The sequence below is a fragment of the Amblyraja radiata genome, chromosome 27 (genome assembly GCF_010909765.2).
Source record: "Amblyraja radiata isolate CabotCenter1 chromosome 27, sAmbRad1.1.pri, whole genome shotgun sequence".
Taxonomy (NCBI): Eukaryota; Metazoa; Chordata; class Chondrichthyes; order Rajiformes; family Rajidae; genus Amblyraja; species Amblyraja radiata.
The window spans coordinates 11,001,798-11,021,099 of NC_045982.1; the positions used below are offsets into that span (position 1 = coordinate 11,001,798).

Sequence of the window (19,302 nt, forward strand, 5' to 3'; positions counted from 1 at the left end):
GGTCGCAAGGACTACTCCGGAGAACAGTCGAGGGCAAGACCAATCCAACAGCGGTCTTTTTTAGGACATGGCCCAGGCCGGCCCTCGTGGAAGATGCACCCATCTACAACACAAATCAAGACACCGGGGCCTCAACGTCCTCGGGGACAAGGGAAGAAATAAGACCACTGGTAACCATAGAGGTAGGTGGGTCTGGTCCCTTACTTATTAACGATAGCATGGGTGTTGGTGGCAGATTACACTTTTTTCTGGATGCATGGTATAAGTTGACATCAGATACTTATATCCTAAGCAGTATCCAGGGATATACGATAGAGTTCTTACAACCACGTAATCCTCCAGTCCAGCATGTACCGAACAGAGTGTTCAGGCTTAACGGCGAAGATAAAGCAAAAGCACATGCTGAACTGCAGAGACTCCATAAACTGGGGATAATTGAACAAACCCAACACGAACCTTTAGAATTCGTGTCCAACATTTTTATTAAACATAAGAAAGATGGTGGTTGCCGCATCATCATAGATTTGAGTAATTTGAATGTTTTTGTAAAATATATTCATTTCAAAATGGAAACCTTTGCTACTGCTAAACTATTAATCTCCAAAGGTTACTATATGGCAAGCATTGATTTAAAAGATGCTTACTATTCAGTACCCATAACAGGTGACCACAGACGTTATTTGAAATTTAATTGGATGGATCAACTCTGGCAATACAGAGCACTACCAAATGGACTTACTTCTGCACCTAGGTTATTTACCAAAATATTAAAACCAGCCTTAGCTTTCCTACGTGAACATAAACACATTGTGATGGCTTACTTGGATGATATACTTATATTGGGCAAAAGGGTAAAACAAGCAGAATTAACAATAACAGCCACTATACAATTATTTGAAAGCCTAGGATTCATTATCCATCCAATTAAATCAAAATTGAAACCTTCAACAACAATGGATTTCTTGGGATTTACCATTAACTCAGTTCTTATGTCAGTGGCTTTGCCACAAGACAAAGCAATAGCCTTCGAGGAGGATTGCGGCAAAATCATTGACACAAGAAAACCATCTATTAGACAGGTGGCGAGAATGATTGGCAAGATAATAGCAGCCTTTCCAGCTGCACAATTCGGACCCTTATATTATCAGAATTTACAAAGGGCAAAAATAAGAGCTCTAAAATACAATGGAGGTCATTTTGATAGACCTATGGAACTACCAAAAGAAGCCATACTAGAACTACAATGGTGGAAAGAAAACATTAGGCATTGTTCCAATCCAATCATTATCAGCAATCCGTCTATCACACTACAAACGGATGCTAGTGCTCTCGGATGGGGTGCCACGGATTCCATCACCAGCTGTGGTGGGAGATGGAATGAACAGGAGTCATCATTGCTACACACTTTGGGCATAAATTACTTAGAAATGTTGGGAGCTTTTCACGGCCTTAAGTCATATTGCTTAGGGTTATCTCACCAGCATATAAGATTACAAATTGATAACACCACTGTGGTAGCATACATCAACCACATGGGTGGAAACAAATCGACATCATGTGACAATCTGGCAAACAAGATCTGGCAATGGTGTATCCACAGAGGAATTTGGATATCAGCTACCTACTTACCAGGTAGACAAAACTTAGTGGCAGACACCAGGTCACGCAAATTCAATGAGAACATCGAATGGATGTTGGACAAAAAAGTTTTTGCTGAAATTACAGCACGATACGGAACACCAGATGTCGATCTATTTGCATCCAGGCTTAACCACCAAGTGCCAAAATATGTATCATGGGAACCAGACCCTGGGGCAGCAGCTACAGATGCTTTTTCGCTGCATTGGGGGAAATTGTTCTTTTATGCATTCCCTCCCTTCTGCCTCATCAGTCGGGTACTAAGTAAGATAAGACAAGACTCTGCGTCTGGTATCTTAATAGTACCCGATTGGCCTACCCAACCGTGGTTCCCATTGGTACAGGAGATGATATTAGAACCTCACATCACCATTCAACACAGACCGGATCTACTGGTAAATCCAGCAACTAGGACAAGTCATCCTTGTCACCGTCACATTAACGTTTTGGTTTGTAGAGTCTGAAAGCTCCTTTATTACACCTGGGCTTAACAACGAGAGCTATGAACATGATCGCTGGAGCCCAGCGAGAGTCAACAAAAAATCAATACCTAGTATATATCAGAAAATGGCACAGGTATTGCAACCAGAACAACATTATCCACAGACCTACAAACATTCAACCGGTATTGGAATTTCTGGTAAATTTACACCATGACGAGCGACTTACGTACAGCGCCATCAACTGTGCCAGAAGTGCCCTGTCTACCTACCTCTGGAGAGAAACGGAACGACAGCCTGTGGGGTCACACCCTTTGGTAGCCAAGCTCATGAGGGGCATATTCAATGCTAACCCTCCTAAGGCCAGATATTCCCATATATGGGATGTTGGCATCGTTCTGAATCTACTAAGGAACTGGACTCCAGCCACTAGCCTGTCATTACAGACTTTCACCTTAAAACGGTCATGCTGATGGCATTGGTCACAGCACAAAGGGCGCAGTCCCTACACAAATTGAGGCTGGATACCATGACCAGTTCGCAGGAAAATTTACATTTTTACATCCAGGAACTGGTAAAACAGAACAGACAGGGATCGGCAGGCCTAAAAGTGATTTTCAATAACTACCCTGCAGATGAGCGACTGTGTGTGGTAACACATCTCAAAGAGTACATTAAACAAACCAAAACCATCAGAGGCACAGAACAGGCACTGCTCATTAGCCACAGACAGCCTCATAAACGAATAACAAAACAGACCATTTCCAAATGGATAAAACAAGTACTTACTAAAGCAGGTATAGATACTAATTGTTTTAAATCTCACTCCACCAGGGCTGCAGCTACGTCGGCAGCAGACAAGTTGGATGTTCCATTGGCTCAGATCCTCAAAACGGCAGGATGGTCAACAGAAGGAACTTTCCGTAAATTTTATAATAAACCAGTGGAGGAAACTGGAACTTTTTCAAAACCTATATTAAGTTCTGTAATATAATTTGTCCCCATCAATATTCGGGGTTTTATGATTTCTTTTGTTAATAAAATTGTTTGTTGCATCCACATACCGTATGGATGTCGAAAATATTTCTCCCCTATACCAAGGCAGATGTGTGTCATGGACTCGTCCATGGAAAGAAATCACAGAGCTTTGAAATCTTCACGTAGTCACTCACGTGACTCCGAAGTAAAATAGTAAGATTAAACGAGAACTTACCAGTTTGAAGTTTGATCTTTATTTTATGAGGAGTAACGTTGAGGGAATACGTGCCCTCCGCTCCCACCCTTGATCATATACTCAACTGGTATCTCTCTCTAATCTTACTATGTTTAGTCATTATAGTTATCTGTGATTCCACACCGCTGCTTTGAAGAATGACACGCATGCGTCCTAGCGGGGTTCTTCACGTATTCCCTCAACGTTACTCCTCATAAAATAAAGATCAAACTTCAAACTGGTAAGTTCTCGTTTAATCTTACTATTAACAGTATTCTGCAGAATTGACAGAGCATTAGCAAACGCCTTCTACATTTGTACTAATGAAAGCTCCTAGGATCTGAGATAGCCCTGCTGCAGTAATTAATAGGTTGCTAGCTAATTAATTGTGCAACTGCCACTGGCTGGTAATTTGTTTCCCACGGACTAAAATTGAGGAAAAAAGGATGTTGAATTTAAAGCTAAATTGAATCATAAATGCTAACTGCAAAACCCAATTATATCTGAAAAAGTGATCAACCCTTGACACCGTTTAAAATTGCTGCATCCATCACAATCTGTATGTTAATATACATATATTAAAATTTGACAAAGCCTGGTTCCATTGAACTGGATTTTCTAGGAAGGAATTCAGAAGTGTTGAGGCATAGTCAGCAATGATGGAACACTTAAAGTTGGTGTTGTCTGAAGTGGAGAGGAGCAGAAGTTGAGGATTGTAGGGCTGGAAGCACTAGTGATAGGTAAAGAATAAGCATGGAAGGAGATAAACATTGAACACTAGTTTTACATTTTAAACATTGGGGTAATAATTAATCAGGTGCATCAACTGGGCCAACAAGTATTGGAGCAGAGTTGGGCAATAAAGTATTATGAAGGTAAAAATAAACACTCTTCATGTAGCATAATTCTGGAGTTTATTTTGGAGCCAAATATATGTTTGCAAAGTGGTTCAGCATCACACAATTACAGCAGGGAGGGACAGTGTTGATGTCTGATATTCTGACAAGACTGAAGATTATTGAAGACCAAGCCTTCTGATTTTAATTAAAGGAATCACCTGCTCATTCACCATTGGATGCTGTGCAAACAGTCTGACAGATTATAAATAGTAGAATGGCCAAGCCTGATGACTATAATATAATGCCTGGCTTCATTAAAGCCCTGTCCCACGGTACGAGTTCATTCCAAGAGCTCTCCCGAGTTTGCCCTGATTCGAACTCGAAGATTTACGGTAATGGCCACTCGTCGGTACTTGGAGCTCTCGTGAACATTTTTCAACGTGTTGAAAAATCTTAACGAGTCTTCCCGTGCTTACCTGCCGTCAGCGAGTCTTCCCGAGTACCTGCCGTTCGCGTAACGAGCCGCTAAGAGACGTCCTTGAATTCCGACGTACTCGCTACGTTCATTCTCCGTGCTTACCACGAGTTTGATTTTTTTTAAACTCGGGAGAGCTCTTGGAATGAACTTGTACCGTGGGACAGGGCTTTTAGTGACTGAAATGGTACTGATGCTGTGCGGCAGACAATTAAGGCCAGATGAGAAATAGGGAGGAAATTGAGGGATGCCAGAGGTAACAATTTGGGAACAAGAACAGAACAAGAACCTTTAACTGTGAGGACATGGCTATGATTAGTTCAATAAGAATTACAGCAAATGAGTGCATGTTTTTGGGGTGGGTAACACACCTACTTTTATAGGTAGGTACCTCTGAACCAAATCACTTTACCCACTAAAAGCAGAAACACAATGAACTGCAGAAGTTGAAATCTTTTGAGTAAAACACAAAGTGCAGGAGTAACTCAGTGGGTCAGGCAGTATCTGTGGAGGGAATGGATAGGTGATGTTTCAGATTGCCGAAAACCCAAAATGACACCTATCCATTCCCTCCAGATATACTGTTTGACCCACTAAGTTACTCCAGCACTTTGTGTTTTACCCAAATAATACAACGTACTGGATCAGAGCACTAATAATTGGACCTTTAACTACTGGTTCATACTCACGGGTTAGAAGTATTTTTCTTTGCTGCAGCTAGATCATTGCATTGCACCACATGAATCTGAAACTCATTATGGCTCTCATTATAATGGAGTGAGAAAGTGACACTGCCGCTCACATCCACATATCCAAGATCAGTGTTGCTGTACAAACTCATCATACTGCCACTGAGCTGCAAAATAGAACACACAGGAGCAATTAGTGATGCATTCTCTCTCATTTGCCAGTGTGTCAGTATCAGAAATATTGATGTAGTCTAATGGATATTATCAGTCCCAAAGTGTGTGGTCACATTTAATATGATGCAGTAAATTTCAAGATCTCTACTGATTTCAGTAGTTATAATATTGTACCGTACACAAAATCAGATTACAGTGCTGATGGATGTAGTGCAAAACAAAAGCTTAGAGATTCATCTGTATCTTTATTTATTCACTCATTAATGTTTCGAAAAAAATAATTAATACATAAATCTGGATGTCACTGGCAAGATTAGCATTTGTATCCCTATTTACCATTATGACAGAAGTTCCAGGAATTAAACCATAGGTAATGAAGGAACTGTAATACAATTCCAAGTCAGGGTAAGCAGTATTGATGAGTATTTGAGTTTGGATTATAGCTGGCGGGTTGGAAGACCCATTTCTCTTCTGTATGACTCAATGTGCAACATTGACAATGTGCATATGGTGATATTCCAGTGAACCTGAATCCCTAGTCCTCATGAGTTATGGAACAGATTTTGTGTATGGTACCCACTGCAGTCACAGTTTGATGATTATGCAGGGAATGAATGTTTGCAGTGGTAGAAGGAATATCAATCGTACAATTAGTTTGTCCTGGATGATGTCAGGCTGCTTGAGCATTGTGGGAGCTGACTGATCTAGGCAAATGGAGAGTGTTTCATCATATTCCAGATTTGTGCCTTGTAGGCAGATTGGAACAGTGCAGGAACAGGCCCTCTGGATCACGATGTCCATGCCAAAGATGATGCCAATTAAAACCAATTCCTTCCTCCTGCACATGATCCATATCGCTCCATTTCCTGCATATTCATGTGCCTGTCTAACCTCTTAAATGCCATTATCGTATCTGCTTCCACCAGCATTCTGGCAGCATGTTCCAGGCATTTATCACTCAGTGTGTGAAAAAGAAAATTACCCTGTACTTCTCTTATAACCCTTTCCTCTCACTTTAAAGCTATGTTCTATAATATTTGACATTTCCACCCACACCATACCAAGCATACCATACGCCTTCTTTACCACTCTTTCTACTTGTTTTGCTACTTTAAGGGACCAATGGGCCTGGACCCTAAGATCTCTCTGTACTTCTAGGTTGTTAAGGGTCCTGTTATTAACTGTATACTTCCTCTTATGTACCACCTCACAAATTGCAATGCCTTATACTTGCCCACCTTAAATTCCATGTGCCATTTTTCTATCCATATCTGTAACTAGAAACCTACCCAGGCACTTAGGATGATTTGCAAAGGAAAGTGGCTGTATGATGGGGCTCAAAAAGGCTTAGTATGCACTGTTTATAGTCAAACAACGCAGTTTCTTTAAAATGTACATCAACTGCTTATTTACAATGCTTATTCACACCGGGTGGTGCCACCAGCAGTGGCTGTCTCGCCAACAATCTGCCTGTCCTTTCTTCTATTTTGTTATATTTAGTATGTGTTAAAAAGTATGTTTAATGTTCCTTGGTTTGTTTATGTGGGGGGTGGGGGAGGGGGAGGGGCAGTTGGGGGGAAACTTTTTTTTTCAATCTCTCACCTCGACGGAGATGCAATTTTTTTCCGTATCGTATCTCTGTCCCCACTGCGGCCTAACATCGTGGAGTTGGCGACCTTTCCTGGACACCAACGCGGAGCTCCAAGCCGCGGGAGTCTGCGGGATTTTAACATTGCGGAACATGCGATCCCTTTGCCGGGGATCGAAACTCCAACCGCGGGGCCTGTGGACTTTAACATCGTAAAGCCCGCAGTCTCTGGTAAGAAGAGGCCGACTCAGGAGCTCCATGCCGCAGAGAGAGTTTCAACCGCCCCGACGCGGGAGTTTCGATTACCCCAATTGTCAGATGCGGGGACTTTGATCGCCCCGACCGTGGGTGGTTTGACTGCCCCGACCGCGGGAGAACAAGAGGAAGAAAATTGAACTATATTGCCATCCATCACAGTGAGGAATGTGGAATCCACTGTGGTGGATGTTTGTGTTAACTTTTATGTGGTTGTGTGTCTTGTTTCTTTTCACTTAGTATGGCTGTATGGTTACTCAAATTTCATTGTACCTTAATTGGTACATGTGACAATAAACTGACCTTAAAACCTTGAAGGTATGATCAATAGAGGATGAGATAGACTGATTTTTTTTAACAGAGAGTGTATGGTTCTCATGGAGTTGGGAAGAGAGGCCATGACTGATAGGCAATGAAATGATTTCTGGCAACACTTCAACATTTCCCATGCCATTTTGAGCACCTGCACAGTTTGAGCCTTGTGTTAATATTATGTGTTACATGCCATCAGCAACTGAGCTTTTAAAGTAAAAAAATGTCCAGTCAGATTCACTCTGAGATCATTCTGGGATGTACAACGTGACCAGAATAACTTCAGTTAAATAACAGTAGCACTGATAAACTATCGGCAATTCAAGACCAATTATTTGTCCAATTGCTGCTCTTCGTGAGTCTGGCAGATGAAAAATACATTTACATTTAGAACGTCACTCCCTACCCCTTCTCAAGGGGAGTTTGGAATGGACAATAAATGTTAGCTTTGCCTACAATACCCTTATAGCGTAAATGAAGGGAAACATTTATAAAGCATGAATGTTGCCACATTTCAATGTATTCCAGTGATATTGGAAATATGGAAAAATGGAAATGTACCTCAGACAAAGAAGCCCAAAGAGCAAAAATGTTTGTGCATTTTTCTTCCAAAAATCTTAGGTTATTAACTTAAAAAGCAGCTTTTAAGTAACTATAGATTTGTGATAAACACAGGATTAATTGAAATCCATGGCATCACTGAACACATACAGATGAAGCAGACATCCAATAAAGCCAAATACACGCCACAACACCAGTCTGAATCCATGTGTACCACAGCATGGATTGAACGGCATTACATATGGTGAATGCAGAAGTGAAATATACACACATCCCAGTGCACAAGCAGCAATCCTCAGTTAATATCGGTACTCACACCAGCAGACTGGAAACTGGACATCGAACCGCTGACATCCACAGCAGGGGATTGCAAACTGGATACTGAGCTTTTGATGTCCACACCTTCTGCTCGCAAGTTGGCCTCATTATTGTACTTGGAACTAACAGTGTCATCATCATCAACATCATCATCAACATCATCATCATCATTCTGCAGTTGGCAAGAAAATAAAAAATAAGGATATGAACCTGATCAGCAACCTGCACAAATACCTCAACAAAGTGCTTCATTATAACTAGTACCAGGCTTCAAATGCTTCCAGCAAAAAGCAGCACATCTCCTGGCCAGCGTGCTGAACACCTATGTACATCATCCAGCCATTGATATTATTTTTCAGCTTCACTTAATAACCCGGTCTCTCTTCTCCTATCATTCCCCTCTAACTTTCTACCCTTACTCCTCTTTCTTCCTACCCTTTCCTTCTATTCCTTGCCATTCCCTCTCTCCCCAATCTCTTCCTTATCTCTTTCTCACTTTATTTCTTTCCATTCTCTGCCTTTTCTTTTTACCCTCCTCTTTCTCCTCGCATAATCTCTATCTCCTCACTGTTTTTCTTATCTTTGTCACCTTCTCCCCTTTTTCTTCTCTCCTTCTTACTTCACTTCTCGTATGACTCTTTTCATCCTCTTCACCATTCTTCCCACCCTTTTCCTCTCCTTCCTTACCTCTCTTCTTACTTCTGTTGCTCATGCCCAGCCTTCGATCTCCATCTATCTTTGTTTGCTTAGCAAATTAATTTTGTTCCAAACTAACATCTAACAAGTAATAAACAAATCCACGAGTTTTAGGCAAGACTCATGGTTCAGTGCCTGTGAATTGTCAGGCAAGGGAATTGTGTCGTGGTCTGTACCTGCACTGTAATAACTGGCATCGGTTTGTGGTCCTCCTCATCTCTCAACAAGTCATTGCCCACAGCAACTAGAGCATAAAGGTTACAAATCAATCAACATGGCAATAAAATACACCTAAAATGTGCACACAAAATAAATGTGACCATGTATTGTTATGGAAGTTGTATTATGACAGTTTATTCAGCATTATGCGACTGGAAATGTACTTTTTTCCAGGGTGAAATGGAGTTACCATTTCTTGTTTTTGTGCCACCCTAGAAACTCAGTCAGGCTCTTTCGTTCACAAGTCACCCCCTTGCATCGCAATCTGATTTTTTACTTCAATCAGTCAGGAGGAAACTTAGGACACTTATCCTTGGGAGTGAAGATCAGTTTAAGGTGAGAGGGGAAAAATGTAATGGGAACCTGAGGGGCACCTTTTTCACCCAGAGGATGGTCGGTATATGGAATGCGATGCCAAAGGAGGTAGTTGAAGCAGGTACTATAACAACATTTAAAAGACATTTGGACAGGTAGATGGATAGGGAAGGTTTGGAGGGATATGGGCCTAACGTGGGAAGATGGGACTAGTGTACATGGGGCATCTTGGCTGGCATGGGCAAGTTGGGCTGAAGGGCCTGTTTCCCAGCTGTATGACTATGACCAGTGGTCTTCACACCGCTGCAATGAGTTAGAACAGTAAGAGTTCTAACACAATTCCCTTGCCTGACAATTCACAGGCAATGAGTTAGAACTCATCTTTACTTCATCTCCCACAATCTCCTCACCACCTTCTTCACCTCCTAGAGATGTTTACACCTCTCCCCCACTCCTCAACTTTCCTCACAATTAATTTCCCCACTGTCACTGAGGTTCAAGCTTCAAGAACTTCCAGAACTAGGGGTCACAGTTTAAGGATAAGAGGGAAGTATTTTAGGACCGAGATGAGAAAATCATTTTTTACACAGAGAGTGGTGAATCTGTGGAATCCTCTGCCACAGAAGGTAGTTGAAGCCAGCTCATTGGCTATATTTAAGGGGGAGTTAGATGTGGCCCTTGTGGCTAAAGGGATCAGGGGGTATGGAGAGAAGGCAGGGATGGGATACTGAGTTGGATGATCAGCCATGATCATATCGAATGGCGGTGCAGGCTCGAAGGGCCGAATGGCCTACTCCTGCACCTATTTTCTATGTTTCTATGTTTCTATGTTTCAATCTACAACTCTCTCTTCCCAAACCACATTGTTTCCTCTTAGTACTCTGGCCCTGCAATCCTCCAGGGCCTCAAGTTGAAGGCCCAACTTTCAATACAATCTCACCAACCCAGCTTAGAATTTCCTGTGCATTAAATGTCTGCAGAAATTCTTACAGATCTAATTCTTGGTCGCAAGCTCCCGAATCCTCTGCCCTACCCAGATTTGGTCCTCTATCTGCGAAGGCAGTGATCTTTCAAAAAATTCACCACACACACCCCACCTTTCCCATATTACCATACATGCCATTGCTCTCTGACATTCCTTCTCCTGAATCCTTCAAACCTGATCTCAGTCCTGGATGGCACACTTTAAAATGTGGACACACGACCAACTACTTCATGCACCCACCAAGAGTGTTTGGGATTCCCCAACAGCTACAGTGCCTGGTGTCTCTCTCAAGACACTCTCTCAATACATGAACCTTCCACGACCATCCCTCGCAAGTCCCAGGCTCATGCTAGCTTTACACACACGGGCTGGACCACCCCACCTTCAGTCCTCTCCCTGGTAAGGCCAGAAGGAAGCCGTTCTCCACCAAACTCAGGACCATTTTATCCCTGCCTCCCCAACTTGACACGGGTTTCAGAATGCCCTCCATTGAAAATGTGAATGTTGGAAGATTAAAAAGTTGACAATGGAAGCAAAAATATTTATTTAAGTAGAAAAGCTAAACCGCACATCCACCCTAGAATTCCAGCCTTCAATTCTACGAAACCGACTTTCACACCCAAACTGCCACTCATAATCCTTATCTTAGACCACCTGGCATTAAGCTCTGCCACACCCAGTATTTGACCCAGCCTTAATCTCCAGCACACACCCTTCAAATTTACCTTTTGTCACTGAAGCCTCATTGCTATTATGCTGGGCCTGAAAGTAAAAGATAAATAATTTACACAAGAGTAATAGCACTTTGGAGGAACTTGAATGAGCTTTGGTTAAAACTGTAACATTAATACTATTTTTAGATGCTGATTCAACATCTATTTCACTTCAATTTGGGAATGTTCAAGTTCAAGTTCAAGTGAGTTTATTGTCATGTGTCCCTATATAGGACAATGAAATTCTTGCTTTGCTTAAGCACACAGAAAAATAGTAAGGCATTTACTACAGTACAGATAAATGTGTCCATATACCATGATATAAATATATATACACATGAATAAATAAACTGCAAATAAAGTGCAAATAACAGAAAGTGGTTGTTAATAATCAGAGTTTTGTCCGAGCCAGGTTTAATAGCCTGATGGCTGAGGGGAAGTAGCTATTCCTGAACCTGGTTGTTGCAGTCTTCAGGCTCCTGTACCTTCTACCTGAAGGTAGCAGGGAGATGAGTGTGTGGCCAGGGTGGTGTGGGTCTTTGATGATACTGCCAACCTTTTTGAGGCAGCGACTGCGATAAATCCCCTCGATGGAAGGAAGGTCAGAGCCGATGATGGACAGGGCAGTGTTTACTACTTTTTGTAGTCTTTTCCTCTCCAGGGCGCTCAAATTGCCGAACCAAGCCACGATGCAACCGGTCAGCATGCTCTCGACTGTGCACCTGTAGAAGTTAGAGAGAGTCTTCCTTGACAATCCGACTCTCCGTAATCTTCTCAGGAAGTAGAGGCGCTGATGTGCTTTTTTGATAATTGCGTTAGTGTTCTCGGACCAGGAAAGATCTTCAGAGATGTGCACCCCCAGGAATTTGAAGCTCTTGACCCTTTCAACCATCGACCCGTTGATATAAATGGGGCTGTGGGTCCCCCTCCTACTCCTTCCAAAGTCCACAATCAGTTTCTTGGTTTTGCTGGTGTTGAGGGCCAGGTTATTGCACTGGCACCATATGGACAGTTGCTCGATCTCTCTTCTATATTCTGACTCAGCCCCATCAGTGATACGCCCCACGATGGTGGTGTCATCAGCGAACTTGATGATGGAGTTCGCACTGTGGTTCGCTACGCAGTCATGGGTATAGAGTGAGTACAGCAGGGGGCTGAGCACGCAGCCTTGAGGTGCTCCCGTGCTGATTGTTATCCAGGCTGACACATTTCCACCAATACGAACAGACTGTGGTCTGTGGACGAGGAAGTCGAGGATCCAGTTGCAGAGGGATGCGCAGAGACCCAGTTCTGCGAGTTTGGTAACCAGTTTGGAGGGGATGATTGTGTTAAATGCCGAGCTGTAATCAATGAATAACAGCCTGACATATGAGTTTTTGTTGTCCAAGTGGTCCAGTGCGGAGTGGAGGGCCAGCGAGATCGCATCCACCCTTGATCAAAGGTTCAAAGGTCAAAGGTTCAAAGGTTGATTTATTGTCACATACACCTAGATTACACCTAGTGAAATTCCTTTTGCCAATGCAGCACATAAAAAAGAATACAAACATAACAATAATAAATAGCTTTAACATAAAAACATCCCCCCACAATGGTTCCCATTATGGGGGAAGGCACAAAGTCCAGGTACTGGTGTGGCGGTACGCGAACTGCAGTGGGTCCAGGTTTTTGTCGAGGTAGGAGTTGATTTGCTCCATAATCAACCTCTCAAAGCACTTCATCACCACCGGCGTTAGTGCCACTGGTCGATAGTCATTGAGGCACGTCACCTTACTCTTCTTGGGCACCGGTATAATTGATGCCCTTTTAAAGCAGGTCGGGACCTCAGACCTCAGAAGTGAGAGGTTGAAAATGTCCGTAAAAACTCCCGCCAGTTGGTCCGCACAGGTTTTTAGAACACGACCGGGTATACCATCAGGACCAGGTGCTTTTCGTGGGTTCACCCCTCTGAAGGATTTCCTGACATCGGCCTCTGTGACTGAGACTGAAATGCCATCACAGCGAATGGGGGATCGGGAAGGCACATCAGTATTCTCCCTGTCAAAGCGTGCGTAAAACGCATTGAGCTCGTCAGGGAGTGATGTTTCACCGACATTCGAGCTGCCTCCTGGTTTCGCCTTGTAGGAGGTGATTGCATTCAGGCCCTGCCACAGCTGCCGAACATCTGTCTCATCCTCCAGCTTGGAGCAGAAGTCCCTTTTGGCCTTTTTGATGGCCTTAACAAGGTCGTATGTGGTCTTCATGTAGGCCACTGTATCGTTGGAGGTGAATGCCCTGTGTCTGGACTTTAGAAGAGTGCGGATCTCAAAGTTCATCCAAGGTTTCTGATTGCGAAACACTCGGAAGGTTTTTGTAGGGATGCAGTCCTCCATACATTTCTTTATGAAGTCTGTAACGACTGTGGCATATTCGTTCAAGTCCGTTGCCGAGTCCTTGAACATTGCCCAGTCTACAGACTCCAAACAGTCCTGTAGTTGTTCTTCTGCCCCCCCCTGACCAGGTCTGTGCTGTCCTCACTTCTGGGGGTGCGCTCTTTAATTGCTGCCTGTAGGCAGGAAGAAGCAGCACCGCGGTATGGTCGGACTTGCCGAAGTGAGGGCGAGGAATAGAACGATAGGCATTCTTGATGGTGGTGTAGCAGTGGTCGAGGGTGTTAGGTCCTCTGGTGCAGCAGGAGACATGTTGGTGGAAGTTGGGGAGTGATTTCTTGAGGTTCGCCTTATTGAAGTCCCCAGCAATGGTGGTAAATGCCTCGGGGTAAGACGTCTGGTGTCTGTTGACCACGGCGTGCAGCTCCTCCAGTGCCAGACGGACGTCTGCCTGGGGTGGGATGTAGACCGCGGTCAGGATAACGGAGGTGAATTCTCTTGGGAGGTAGAAGGGACGGCACTTCACCGTCAGATGTTCGAGGTGTGGAGAGCAGGAGTTGGACAGGACTGCCACGTCTGAACACCACGCAGAGTTGACCATGAGGCAGACGCCCCCTCCTCTCCCTTTCCCAGATGCCAGGGTACGGTCCATGCGGTGGATGGAGAACCCTTCAGGCTGGACCGCTGAGTCTGGGGAGCTGGGGGTGAGCCATGTCTCTGTGAAACAGAACACAGAGCATTCCCTCAGCTCCCTTTGATAAAGCAGTCTTGCCCTTAAGTCTTCCACTTTGTTTTCAAGGGACTGTACATTAGCTAGTAGGATAGTAGGGAGAGGGGGCCGAAGTCCCCTGCGCTTCATTCTGACCTGAAGTCCTGCCCGTCAGCCATGTTTCCGGACACAATGGAGGCTTCCCCTATGTTTCCAGGTACTGTACTTGCTGTACCTGCTGTTTCTGCAGACCTGCGCTGGAACGGGGATTTCCTCACAGACGGCAGCTCCAGCTCTGTAACGAACAGGGGTTCCCTCAAAGTCGGCAACTCCAGCTCTGTTGTTCCTGGAAGATCCAGCCCGTCGGCTCTGGGGGTCATCCTGGGGTTTCAAGGTACAGTACCTGGGATCCTCAGTCGGGTCGGGAGTTCCACAGCCAGCGTGGGAAAATTTAAAGTCCGGGGTTCCCGCAGCTGCGGGAGATCGCGAAATTGCGAGAGCCTTGAGGTCAAGTCCGTTGCCAAGTCCGTTGCCGAGATGGCGAAATTGCGAGAACCTTGAGGTCAAGTCCGTTGCCGAGTCCTTGAACATTGCCCAGTCTACAGACTCCAAACAGTCCTGTAGTTGTTCTTCTGCCCCCCCCCCGACCAGCTCTGTGCTGTCCTCACTTCTGGGGGTGCAGCATAAATAGCATTTGCAGGATTTGACTGTCAAACATCGTGTGGTTTAAACACAAGTTACAGGAATTATTTACTTGTATGTGGCTGCAGAGCTGTAGGCTCAGGATCCATCCCTTCCAGGAACATACCTACCACATAAGTACCATCGTTGCAACTTGCAAAAGTGCCGTAATGAGTAGATGGTTGTCTGAGAGGCAGAAGAGGGGAGGGAATGTGCGCCAAGGTTCACAGACAGGAATCCTGGGCTGTAACCTTGGCTCCAACATTGGGACTTTTAGACCGGGAGCGGGGCCGTAAATCGCCCGGCACGGCCTAAAATGGCCGTGGGACTTATCATCGCCCGCCTGGGGCTTGGACATCGGGAGAGAAATGGAGAACAGGGGAGAGAAAAGACTTTGCCTTCCATCACAGTGGGTTCACTGTGATGGATGTTTGTGTGAATTACGTTGTGTGTATGTCTGTAGGAAATTGTCTTTGTTTGTATGGCTGTGGAAACGGAATTTCGTTTGAGCCTCACTGAGGCTCAAATGACAATAAATTGTATTGTATTGTATTGTAATAGAGAAGATAATCCACAGAAGAGAGGTTGTTCGAGGCATCGGCCAGGCTTGGAATATCTCTCTCCAAGGGTGAAACTGTTATGTCTGCAGACAGTACTCTGCGTATTTGTCTGCTGGGAAAGATTACATTGCTAGCCAGTCTTCTTGCCCACTCTGACAAATCAAGCCCCACCCCCTCACCTGCATCCACCTATCACTAGGAGACAAAAGGGTGACCAAAAAGTTGGAATAAACAAGTTAGTTCATGGATGGCAGGGATTTCAGGATGGCTATAACAAGGGAATATTACAAGAATCAGCCCTTAGGTCTCGATAATTCAAAATCTTTAACAATAATGGATATTTGAACTGAAGTAATATATTCTAATGTAAAGTAAGCTAGAGAGCCCACAGAGAAACTGAAAAGGAATATTAATTGTGGGAAAAGTGAAAGTAGCCACTTTAGTGTAAAGAATTCAAAATCATTTGGTTTTCAAAATACGATTAATTATTAAATATTGGTATTCATAAAATATTTACAGAATCCTGAAATATTAACACTTTTTTCACAAATACTACCTGGCCTGCTGAGTTTGTTTAGCATTTAGTTTTGTGTTAATTTGCAAAGAGTTTTATTGAACATCCCAATTACAAAACCCTTATTACTTCAGTCTTTCTCTTCTGCGTTACTTCCACTTACACAACTTCCTGCTTCAGAGTCCTCTGATCGACATTCCGGCTGTATGTCACAGACTTTATCAGCAAGTATTGCAAGTATTGCATTCTGTACGTATCAGACATAAGCTGTGCTTGACTTTATTCAGTCTTACAGACACTCTAACTAGCAGTCAAATTCCCCCATTCCTACACTCGTACTTATATCTGTGTATAACTATGATCTGGATAAATAATCTATTACTTCCTTCTCTCTCTCCTCCTCCCTTATGGACGTTAGCTCAGATTCCAACTATAAGGTTCTGGGACAGAATGTTTTAAGAGCGACTTTTTCTGCAACTGTTGTCATTGGGGCAGGCTTGCTATTTAAAGAAGTCTTAAGAAGGGTCCTAATCTGAAATGTCACCTATCCATGTTGTTCAGAGATGCTGCCTGACCCACAGAGTTACTCCAGCACTTTGTGTCTTTTTTTGTAAGCTGGCATCTTGTTTATGCATTGTTGTATGTTCCTACAAACAGTAACACCGACACAGTGACTGCAGTGCTGTGTTTTAATTAATTATCTGATTATCTTCAACTGATAGATAACTTAATCATTAGTTCATTATTAACACAGAACATGTAGTCAAGAGTCAAGAATGTTTAATTGTCATATGCATCAGTAACACAACAGTGACATTCTTACTTGCTGCAGCCTAATAGGCCCATTAAAGAAATAACGCAGATAAATAGACAATAATCAATAATAAACAAATAATAATTGTAATACGAGGTAACCATAATAGTGCAAAAAAAAACGAAGTTTGTAGTGCAATCAAAAATGCACCTAGATCGTTATAGTTGCTGAGATAGTGATTAGTGTTGTGCAATGTTCACGATCCTGATGGCTGCTGGCAAGAAGCTTTTATTGAACCTGGTGGTCAGGGTTTCAGGCACATGTACCTTCTTCGCTAAGTAACAAAATAGGAATCTAGCCAGAGGGGTGTGGGTCAACAAGGCCATGCTGACGGTCCCTAATTATCCCATTCTATTCCAGATACTAGATCCTGCCTCAAATAATCATTTTCAATGGCTTCCCTATTACTGGTGTGAGGCTCACCAAACTATCATTTCCTGGATTATTTCTATTTTGTTTCTTGATCAGTTACTTTTAAAAATACAGTTAGAATTTAAGTCACCAAGTGCATTTCCTTTCATGAATATTAAATACTTGGTAAGTCCAGTTTAACACCAAACTCTAAAGATAATACAAAGGGGATAGGTAGATAGTTACCTGGAGATACTCAGGAGGTCAAACAGCATCTGTGAAGAGAGAAATAGAGTTAACATTTCAGGTTGATGTCCTTTCAAAAGAACGGGAAAAGTATAAAAAACAGGTGTGTGTTACGTTGCAGAGTTGGGTAGGACTTAAGAGAGCAAAAGGAATTTGTGATATGGTAGAGACCAAAGCAGTCCACGTGATAGAAATGCTGTTCATACTGTCTAAGCCAAAGTGATGAATGCTTGTTAATCAGGGCTGATTTGTCTGGAGTACAACTAGGTGGAGATGAATGATGGGATTAAAGAGAGAGAGAAAAGTACCATGTTGGAACTGTTAGATACAGAACATCGCGATTGCTGGAAAAATGAATGCCAGAATTCATCAGGAGGTCAGGTAGCAATTGTCCAGAGAGAAAAACGTAACTAATATTCCAGGTGGATGGCCTTATATTTGAATTGATCAGTTCTGATATGAACAGAAAAAGCTGGATATCTGAAATTGTTGCAATCAATATTGAATCCCAAGGGCTGCATATGCTTTGAAGAAGATGAGCTGATATTCCTCAAGCTTAATTGGGTTTTATTTTAAGAAGCCAAAGGCAGAGAGGTTACAGTGGAAGTTGGATGGAGAATTAAATTAATGGGCAACTGGAAGCTCTGAATCTCTCTTCCGTCGAGGTACTCTGCAGCTCTCGGGACTCAATATTGAATTCAACGATTTCCGGTGACCAGCTTTTCCTGTTTGTATCAGAACTGGTCAGTTCCGTTGTAAGGCCATCTACTTGTACATCAAATCAGTTTTTCTTTCCACACAGATTCTGCCTGAAATCATTCTCTTTTATTGCAAATTCCCAGCAACTTGGTGTTTTGCATACTACAGTTCCAACATTGTCTTTTTTTTTAAAATCTCTCTACTGCTTTGTTCATTTTTCTCTATTCACACACCTCCAGACAGATCACTGATGGATTAATAAGCATTCACCATTCTCTCTTAGACGATACCAAAAGCATTTCTAATGTCTGGACAATCTTGGTTTCCATTGCATAACAAACATTCCTTTTGGGCTCTATCACTCCTCCCCCTTTCAGCAAGTCAAACACATTTTGTTTTTTCACTTTCCCATTCTGATGAAAGGTCATCAACCAGTTTCTCTCTGCATAGAAGGTGCTTTCCCTACTTAGCAACTGCAGCATTTCTGCTTTTATTTCCAGTATCCACATTTTCCTTTGCTTCTGGACAGTTACCAGTCTGCTTGTTTTAATTGCCTCAGGCTCTGTCCCTCTTTGTGTAATATTACATTTCTACTTTCTCCGAGGTGATTATTTACCATTGCACAGTTGCCTTGTTTAATCAAAGGTTACAGCTGAAAATAAAAGTTCTTGGCGCAGGCGGTAACATTTAGCAAGGAGAGTTGATTAGCGAGTAAACTACAAACAGAGAACAGGTACAAATGTGTTATTTTCTGTCTGGCAAACAGGGATCACGGCGGTGTTTTAACTTTGGTTGGGTGGATGCGCACGTGAATGTGGAGTTGAGGTTACAATCAAATCAGCCATCATCTTAAATAGTGGAGCAGGATTGAGAGACCAAGTGGCCTGCTCCCATTCCAGATCCATATGCCTCTAATTACTTTGTACTTCCTT

At 43.1% G+C, this 19,302-nt stretch overlaps 1 protein-coding gene across 1 annotated transcript in view; it reads right to left on the bottom strand.

Moving 5' to 3' along the window:
• Nucleotides 1-19,302, bottom strand: part of sytl1 (synaptotagmin like 1) — a 58,678-nt gene that overhangs the window by 18,037 nt on the left and 21,339 nt on the right. The window contains exons 6-9 of the mRNA XM_033045108.1: nt 11,443-11,479; nt 9,375-9,442; nt 8,501-8,674; nt 5,295-5,461 (exon numbers count right to left, since the gene is read on the bottom strand). Of these exons, the coding sequence (XP_032900999.1) occupies nt 5,295-5,461; nt 8,501-8,674; nt 9,375-9,442; nt 11,443-11,479 (446 nt within the window). The remainder of the gene's footprint in view (nt 1-5,294; nt 5,462-8,500; nt 8,675-9,374; nt 9,443-11,442; nt 11,480-19,302) is intronic.